Genomic DNA, 9,650 nt, shown 5'->3' on the forward strand with positions numbered 1-9,650 from the left:
TTTCCCCCCTTCTCTCATGCTCCGCCAAAGAGGCGGATGAACGTGGGAGGGAGCGTGGCCGGGATAGGTGACCCGAACTGGCCAAAGGGATGTCCCACACACAGAACGTCACGCCAGGTATTTGAACTCGGGAATAACCTGGAAGGGCGGATGATCTGGTTTTGGCGAGGGGGGTCTGGCCCAGTCAGTGGGTGGTAAGCAACTGCATTGTTACGCTTGTTGTTGCCGTTTCAATTATTAATCTCTTATATCAAAATACCAGTTTTAATTCGATTCTCCTCCGCATCCCACCGATGTGGGAAAGGGAGGGGCGGGGGGAAGCTGAGCGGCGACCTGCTTCGTCTCCAGCCGAGCTTAAAACCACGACCGCCGTGCCTCCCACATCCGGCCCCACGCAGCCCCCATTCCGTCCAGCGGCGGCCCGGCGCGCAGGCGGCGGGGCGGGCTGCAGAGGCGGGCCCAGCGCCTCCCCCGCCCCCCGCGCCGCCCCCGCGGCGGGCGGTGCCTGTGGCCGTGTCCGGGGCCGTGTCCGGGGCCGTGGCCAGGCCGGGCCCGCCATGCTGCCGCCGGCGCTGCTCCGCCGCCCGCTCGCCGCCGCCGCCCGCCTGGCTCTGCCGCGCGCCGGCCCGCAGGTAGCGGCGGGGGGCGGGGCGGGGCGGGGACACACCCTCCGCGCGGGGCCGGTCGCTGTCGCGACACCGTCGGTCGCGAGCCTGCCCGGGGTGGCGTGGGATCCTTTGGGATCCGTGCCCGAGTCACGCGATCGGTGCTGTTGGAAAAGACTGCCGTGATCGGCGAGTCCAGCCCACGCTCGAACAGCGCCGCCCTGTGAACCGGACCGTGGCACCAAGTGTCACGTCCAGCCGTTCCTTAAACACCTCGAGGGACGGCGACTCCACCACGTCCCTGGGCAGCCCGTTCCGACGTCCCGTCATCCCGTCTGTAAAGAATTTCTTCCTGAGGTCCAGTCTGAACCTTTCCCGCTGTAGCTTGAGACTATGCCCTCTTATCCTGTCACTGTCTTCGGCCTGCAAGAAAATGTCGACCCCCCTCCTGGTTTTACTCTCATTTCAGGCAGTTGTAGAGGGTGGTAAAGTCACCCCTGAGCCTCTTTTTCTCCAGGCTAAACACCCCCAGTTCCCTCAGCTCCTCCTCACAGGACTTGCGCTCCAGACCCTTCACCAGCTCCATCGCCCTTCTCTGGAACAGAAGTGGTCCTGCAGTGTCACAGCGTCTGTCTAAGCAGCAGAAAGCTTCAGGGCCTCTCATTTCCCACAGAAATCCAGTGTGGAATGGGTCGCTCGTGCAGGCTGCATACGCAGTCAGGATCCTGCAAAGGTTCATGGCAGCCCCAAGGAGCTGTGGTTCATGGCAGCCAGTACTGGATGTGTCACGCTGCAAAACGCCATTGGGGAACAAGAGCCTTTGGTTTTCACCTTCTGTATTCGGCGACCTGGAAGTGCAGCCAGGTGGGAGGGGTCAGGCTCTTCTCCCAGGTAACAAGTGACAGTGTTAGGAGGAAGTGGCCTCAAATTGCCTGAACCAGGAGAGGTTTAGATTGGATATTAGGAAAAATTTATTCACTGAAAGGGTTGTAAAGCACTGAAACAGGGGAGTGGTGGAGTCACCACCCCTGGAAGTGTTTGAAAACAGGTAGATCTGTCGCTTGAGGATATGGTTTAGTGGTGGACATGGCACATCTGGATTCATAGTGGATAGGATGATCTTAAAGTAATTTCTAAAAATAAACAGTTCTGTTCTGTGGCTTGAGTTGCATGGTGCTCATGCCTGCAGATTCATGTGAAACAGGACATGTCCAAAATCCATCGTGTAGCTGCCCCTGTGCAAACATGGCCTAAAGCCAAAGCTGTGTTTTGGCCCTAATTTTTCATGTTTTATTTTGAGAGGTGAGTAGCATGTTCCAGGTTATTGAGGCAGCTGCAAAAGTACACTTAGTCTGGGATTCCCAAAGGGTTTTATCTAATATGAACAGAAAAACTGTTCTTGATCAGCCCTTGGGAAGCAGCCAATAAGGGGCTAGGAGGTGGACTTAAGCAATCTTGTGTTGGAATGAATCACTCTTTCCTAAGTGTTGGTATTATCTTTTTCTTTCATTTGCCAATAATTTGTAATTTGCTAGTACTGGTATATGATTGTCAGTAGAAAAACACGATGCAGTAACATGAGTTGGTTGGGTAAGCACAGCACAGGGAGATGTTGGTATTGCTTCCTCTTTGGAATCTCAGCAGCCTTGCCTTTGAATAATGTGTTTAGCCAAATTCATCTTGCTGGTGACTTCCTGATGAAGAGGTTGAGAAAAGGAAAATCCTGCTTTGTTATGAGCTAATAATTAAACAGTTGAGTGCATAAAAAAAAAAAGTCACATTACAGTCTGTTGCCTTGCCAAAAGGAGTGGCAGCAAATAATGCACGTTGGAACTACTTCCAAAGAAAAGTCTCAAAAGGTACTTCTTTTGTAGTGGACGTCATTAAGTAAGCATCCCTTTCCCAACCTGCAGTAACAGATCCTTCTGTACTATTGCATTAATTAAAAAAAAAAAAATTAGACAGTATACAACTTTCTGGCTTGAGAATTATTTTTACTATTTTTTCTTACTGTTTTCTTTCAGGTACGCTTTGCCACAGGGCCCAGACAAAATAATGGCATTTTCTATGAAATTCGCACATATGATATTAAGCCAGCGAAGATGAAGGAGTTTTTGGAAATGGTCAACAAGTACTTTCACTTTCGCACAGCTCACTCGGAGCTGGTGGGATTCTGGTACTCAGAGCTGGGAGCGATGAACAAGGTGTTCCACATTTGGAAGTACGGTACGGTCAGCATCCCTTTGCACTGCTCTGCTCTCTCTGTGTCCCCTGTCTCCTAGGCAAGAAGGTGAGGGGAGTGCTTACCTGGCTTTTATTTGTTGCTCTCATTGTAAGGAGGTGCTCCCACAACATTGCTCCTGTACTACTTGGTGACAAGAACACTTCAGAGCTTGTCAGGACAACATTGATGGGTTGGGATGAGAAAGTTACAAGTGTTCTTGAACAGCAGTCTCTGTTCAAAACAGGTATAATAGAGGAACTGTGGCAGAGTGTTTAATTCATGGTAAATATTTTTAACTTAGGGTCAGTTCCACAAATGTCTTGAAACTTTCAAAATGAATGGAAAAAAGGAAATATGCACACATATGCAGTCTCTGTGTGTTTATACATATGTATGATTGTTCTTGTATTTTAGCTCAGAGTACCAGTCACTCCCATAAAAAAAATGAGCATGCACTTTGCATGCTTAAACTCCTGGTGCAGTGGGCCTGTACTGAGTTAGGAAGCCACTCCACCAGGTCTGACTTCTCAGTCATGTAGAGTGTTTTTGTTGCAACTTTAACCTTGCTAGCAATATGGTTTTTGCAGTATGATCAACTCTTTATCTTGTTGGAGTTGGTGCTGACATGGAAGGTGCAGGTAAGCCAAAAAAAGCTACTGTTATGCTAAAAACTAGGTGTGCTGGCTGTGCTTTTTGTGGAGCCCAAGGGAAGTGATACTTGTGTTATGGAGAAGTGGGAAGGCACACTGGTATAATTCCCCCTGAACACATGCTGCAGTACATGTTGAGACAGCATGCTCATGGAAGTGCAGTGTGGTCACAGTACCTGTTTAGATTAAAGGATCACCCCTTTTGTTTTGGAGGGATGAATTGTGGAATCAGAGAATTGTTTGATTCCTCTCAACCACATTTCTCAGGGCCACATCCAGCCTCGCCTCTAACACTTCCAGGGACTGGGCATCCACAGCTTCTCTGAGCAATGTGCTCCAGTGCCTCAGCATTCTCACAGTTAAGAATTTCTTCATTATGTCTAATCTAAATATTGTTCCATCCCAGGCAGTATTTAAAGCCAGGCTGGATGGACCTCTGTTTGGCAGGTGTCCCTGCACATGGCTGGGGGTTGAAACTGGGTGATGTTTAGAGGTACCTTCCAATCCAAACCATCCTGTGATTCTAAATCTACCCTTTGTCAGTTTAATGCCATTCCCTCTTGTCCTATCACTACATGCCCGTATAAGAAGTGCCTCTCTAGCTCTCTTATAGGCTCACTTTAGGTGCTGGAATGCTTTTGTAAGGTCTCCCTGGAGACTTCTCTTCTTCAGGCTGAATAGCCCAAACTCTTCCAGCCTGTCTTCACAGGAGAAGTGCTTGAGCACTTGGTCATCTTTGTCACCTCCTCTGATGTCAGTCATACTTCCCTCATCCACCAAAGCTGTAACTCTGTCACAGAAGGTGAAAATTAGTCAGGCACAATTTGCCCTTAGTGAAGCCGTGTTGGCTGTCGTCAAACACCTCATGGCCTTCCATGAGCCTTGGCATAGTTTTCATAAGGATCTGCACCTTGATCTTGTCAGGCAGAGGTGAGACTGACCAAGCTGTAGTTACACAGTTCTTCTGTTCCTTTTTAAAAATGAGCTGCCATAACTTCTCAAATACGATGAATTGTGGCTTAGCAACTTCCTCATTCATGAGGACCCATGAATGTATCTCATTGAGTCCCATTGATTTGTGCACCTTCACGTCTCTTGGGCGGTCTCAGACCTGGACTTTTCCTACAGCAGGTGGTTCTTCATTCTCACAGTCCCTGCCTCTGCTTTCTGTGACTTGTGTGGTCTGGCTGGAGCACTTGCCAGTGCAGACCAAGGCAAAAAAGAACATTTGAGTGCCTCAACATTTTTCATGACCTGGGCAGCCATATCTTTCTTTTCCTTAAGAGAGGACTATTCATTTGTCAATATTTTGAGTTCACTTGCATTTATAAAATGTCCTGCTTCTCAGAACATTTTAGTCTTGGCTATTGTTACTATCTCTAAATTTAAAAAAAAATTTAAAAATCTATGGGAAACCTTTAAAATGCAAAGCTAAGAGAAAACCTATACCTTTTGTTTCCTAACAGTGTTTTACATGTCTAATTGTGGTGGTTCCTCCCCCGACACTGAGACCACACTATGATCTGATAAATGAACAAACTTTACAACATCCTTCCTCCTTGATTCATCAGATCCCTGCTTACATAATTTCTATATTTACCTCTTAGTCCCAAGATAATGATATTTCTCAAGGTTCTTCCCATTTTCAGATGCTGGATTTTTCTTTTGTAATATTGGGGGCTGTCTGCATAAATATATTGCTTAAGATGCCACTGCAGCCTAAGCAGTTGAAATTCACTCTTAATTAAGTTGATTTGTTTTCCATTAAGGAAAAAAAAAAAAAAAAGAAATGGTTTCGCTTTTGGGCATTTAACATTTTTTTATGTAACTGAAACATAAACATTATTTCTACACTTTTAATATCACTTTATATAAACCAAAGCACATTTATTATTTTTTTCTTGGTAGGCTATTACTTCTCCTGATTTTTTTCCACTTCATTTCCATATCCACTGTGCTTTCTCCAAATCTTATCCTTGGTAACTGTTGCCACATGCAGTAGTCCCTGCAATTGCTATGTGTAAATCTTTTTAAGCAGTAAAACTGCTTAACTTATTTTAACTCTTTTGTAAACTTTCTTGGAAAATTTCATTTGACTTGAATCTATTTAAATCTGAGAGCTAAAGCAGATTTTAAAGGAAGTTTTGCAGAATTTAAAGGAAATTTACCACATCTGCTTTGAGCTAATATGATGTCTAAAAATACCGGTTTCAAAATTAGATAACGGTAGTTTGCAGTTACATATTTTGATTGAGTCTGACATGACATCATGTGCATTTTTTCATGTTTTTTTTTTCCTTCCTTACAGATAATTTTGCCCACAGAACAGCAGTCCGGCATGCACTAGCAAATGACAAAGACTGGCAGGGAAAATTCATCTCTGCGGCTCTCCCCTTGATAGACAAGCAGCACAATGAGGTTGCTTATCTGGTGCCCTGGTGTCAGCTCAGGAAGCCTTCAAAGGAAGGGGGTGAGCTTATATTTTCTTTTGCTGATTAAAGTTACCGACACTAACAAAAAATGGCTTAAAGTTTAAACCAGGTATTGCATAGTTTTATGACCCTTCACGTAACAAATGTACATACCCACGTGGAAAAGGTGACATAACACAGTGAGGCACGGAGTTTTTCAAAATGATTTTACATTAACATACGTCAATAACTGAATAAAGCACTGGTCATCAAGGTTGTTAATGATCAGGATTGTGATTTGCTAACTGAATATGCAAAACAGCAGTGCCATAGTAGTGGTCAGAGCAGTCATCCCAGACTTCCTTTGTCTATCCATCAGTGAGAGGGCATTTCCTGGATAATCATTGTTCTCTTTCACAAAGATTTTCCTCTTATCAATTTACTTTGATGTTACTGCTTCTTTCACATAAAGTTTAAAAGATTCCCTACTTTTTTAAAGATATATGAAAGTCAAACATGAGGATCTGCTCCTTGATCTTGCCAACTACAGAGGTGAAACTGAGTGAGCTGTAGTTCAGCAGTTCTTCCTTATGTCCCTTTTTGTAACAGTCATAGGTTAGGTGTAGAAGGCATGTCTCTTTGTATTTTAATTCTCTCTGTAGCAATTTTCATGTTAGTAATACTGACTCTTCCCCAGTTTATGAACATTGGCAGGCTTTCTTGCATGAAGTAAGAGGGAACAGACCTTGCTTCAGCCCTCAGCACATGTATAACTACATTAATCTTTGCCCTTTATTTCCTTTATTCAAGATTTGGAATTTTATACTGCTGCTGTTGAATTTGAAAGCAGTCCAGTTTTCTCTGAAATCTGGAGAGACAACTTCAAACACTGTTGTAGTTTATCTCCAGCCCGTTGTTGGAGAGTGACACCAGGCACTGCCAAGTAGCAAGTGTCTGGCTTTCTGTTACTGTGTCAACAATTGTGATCTGAAGTAACCACCTGAACAGAAAGAAGACAAGTAACTTTTACCAGGACTGGAGTTTTTTTGGCAAATTATGCCATTTCTCTACAAATAAGGGAGATTGCTTGGCACAGCAGAGGTGCTAAACTAGTCCTGGTTTGTTGGTTATGCTGTCAGATCTTACTGTGACCAACTGCGAGGAGTCAAAGGAGTTTGTAATGTCATAAACCACTTCAATACCAGAAAACATCTCCTGTCTCAGAAAAGACATCCGGCATTGCTCAAGGAGACACCCAAATCCCTCAAACAAGCATGACCACTTACGGTATTTGCAAAGTAGTCTGAATATCCCGAAGTCTACATGCAGCATTGAAAATTATCAAGTTGGGCTTTGTGTGAAGCCTTCTGTTCTTCAGGGCCCTGGTACTTAGATTTACACTTGAACTAACTGCTCTTAGTGAGCTTGTGCTCTTGTGAGCCTCTGGAAGGTGTGAGTTCTTGTGCATGTTGGGAGGAAGGGGCAGTTTCCTGAGTTTCCTGCTGTCCTCAAATGACAGGGAAACATCATATTGGTCTCACAGCAAATACACTGTGGCCATGAGACATGGTTCAAGATCTGGGATATTAATTTGTATTTCCTTCCTTGTGGTAGTGTTTGCCTTTTCTTCTAGGTGTATATGAATGGGTTACTTTCCAGATGAAGCCTGGTGGGCCAGCATTGTGGGGTGAAGCATTTCGAGCTGCAATCAATGCTCACATCAACACAGGATATACCAAGCTGATCGGTGTTTTCCACACAGAATATGGATTACTTAACACAGGTACTCATCAATTTCTGATTCAGACTTTGGCATAGGAATGGGCAGAGGCAGAGGGGCAGGCCACCGTCCTGGATCAGGATTGGCCGGCTTGCTGAAAACCTTGGTGTGGATCACTGAAGTCCTGTAAACAGTCCTTGAACCCAGCTTTGTGTATTGGGTTATAGACTTAAGCCAGTTGCCCCAGTCTTAAAAGACTCTCAGATCTGATATTAAACCATGCAACGGCTCAGTAAAAGATCATCCCACCACTGGCATACCTGGAGAATTATTTCTGATAATTGCAAGGCATGTAACAGATGAAGGCAGATTGGTAGGACTTAAGAGTACGTGTTGTATTGCAGCATAGTAGTGCTCAGCTGACTTTATTTATACTTTCTCAGTCCATGTGTTGTGGTGGAACGAGAGCCCAGATCACCGGGCAGCAGGAAGACACAGTGCCCATGAAGATGCCAGAGTTGTAGCAGCTGGTAAGACATGATGAATCTAGAGAACTCACTTGTGTTACCTGCATGCATGCTGAGAAAAGTATTACTTTTCATTGGAATACTGTCTTAATTAAACACATATTTAATTTTAGTGCGTGACAGCGTCAGATTCTTGGAGTCCCAGCAAAATGTGCTTCTGATTCCTCTGCAATGCTCACCGCTGAAGTAACCTTCTTCTAAAGGATGTAACTGATGGCAGAAGAGACAAGATGGAAGTGCTGTCAGCAAGTGACATGGACCCCCATACCCTCATGAGTTGAGCTGTTCTTCAGTTGACAAAAAATGGATGCAAAATGATGATCCACTAGCAGTATAAATCAGCACTCTGATACCAATTGTTAAACAGAAGTTTATGATGATGTTCCTACATCTCCAGGACAAAGAACTTGAGCCATATCATGACACAAACCATGCGTCACCCACCTTCTATTTTAATCCTTAAGTTCTTCATAATTTTTTGCATAGCTAGATCACTTACCAAACTGAGAAAGTGCTCTTGTCCAACATTCCAGCCAGGGATGGTATCATTTTTATGACATACTTTGATGCCTCTTATAATTATCACATCTTAGTTATTCCATACAGTTTTAAGAAGGAAAGCTCCCACATATATCTTACCCAATTATGTTTTAATCAGACTTCTCACTGGCATGCTTTATATTAATTCTGAGCAATGTACAACATCAGTGTTGCTGGAATTGCACTTAAATGCAACAGTGGGACTGATTAGGTAGTGTATCCTAATGAGCCATGAGACTTTTTTATAGTAACTTGTTGTGGCTCATTTCAGCCTTTTCCTTTTTTGTTCATTAAACACTGCCTCAAAAGTGTGAGTTACCCACACAAGCTTTAGCTTGGGTATTTTAATATTTGTTTAGGGTGCTAAAGGTGATTAGGCCTTCTTGTTCAATTGGTCATCAGTCTCAACTGATTTACATGTGCTGTCATTCTTTGAAATACTTTTTGTCAGACCGTCAAAAACTAAATAAACGGTCATAAAGCATTAATTTTTAGTGTTTATGGCTCAAGCTCTTACTCTTTTTAAACTATGAAATGATAAATCTCATTCTCCAAGTACAGTATTCATTTTGCAGTATTCATTTTTGGTCAACAACAAATTGCTTTAGAACCAGTAAGCTAGAGTGAATAGCAGTAGGGCAGAGGGCTGAGAAGTCAAACTTCAATTTTGTATACAGTGGTACAGAGCACCCTCTTCTGCAATTTATAGGTATGGACTGTAAATTGCAGAGCACATGGGAGGATTTTCTACATGTTAATCATGGATCTGCAATGAGCAATTGAGTACTGAAGTATCTTAGTTCAGTTTACCTAATGATTATTGCTTCTTTAAAGTGCATTAAGAGCTTACGGAAAGCACTAAAACGATTTCTAGGCCATTCTGTTTGTGTCCAAGTGGGTGCATGGGATGCGGCTGCTGTAGTTAAGGGAGCGTACCAGGTCCCAGCTGCTATATTCATGTCTTCATACCCTG

The 9,650-nt window shown here is 43.9% G+C and overlaps 1 protein-coding gene across 1 annotated transcript; it reads left to right on the forward strand.

Annotated features, from left to right (window-relative positions):
- Positions 1–517: 517 nt before the first annotated feature.
- NIPSNAP3A (nipsnap homolog 3A) lies at positions 518–9,165 on the forward strand. The gene is made up of 6 exons (XM_068177464.1): positions 518–632; positions 2,630–2,831; positions 5,788–5,949; positions 7,524–7,673; positions 8,054–8,140; positions 8,251–9,165. Exons 1-6 carry the CDS (start codon positions 558–560, stop codon positions 8,325–8,327), a joined length of 753 nt encoding a protein of 250 aa, XP_068033565.1. The 5' UTR covers positions 518–557; the 3' UTR covers positions 8,328–9,165.
- Positions 9,166–9,650: the final 485 nt, after the last annotated feature.

The sequence above is a fragment of the Anomalospiza imberbis genome, chromosome Z (assembly GCF_031753505.1).
Source record: "Anomalospiza imberbis isolate Cuckoo-Finch-1a 21T00152 chromosome Z, ASM3175350v1, whole genome shotgun sequence".
NCBI classification, from domain to species: domain Eukaryota; kingdom Metazoa; phylum Chordata; class Aves; order Passeriformes; family Viduidae; genus Anomalospiza; species Anomalospiza imberbis.

What these genes read in the sequence shown, in the direction of transcription:
- NIPSNAP3A (XM_068177464.1), top strand. Translation starts at nt 558, where the DNA reads ATGCTGCCGCCGGCGCTGCTCCGCCGCCCGCTCGCCGCCGCCGCCCGC. An exon ending in TGCCGCGCGCCGGCCCGCAG is followed by an intron (nt 633 to 2,629) that starts GTAGCGGCGGGG and finishes GTTTTCTTTCAG; the next exon opens with GTACGCTTTGCCACAGGGCC. An exon ending in TGCCAGAGTTGTAGCAGCTG is followed by an intron (nt 8,141 to 8,250) that starts GTAAGACATGAT and finishes ATTTAATTTTAG; the next exon opens with TGCGTGACAGCGTCAGATTC.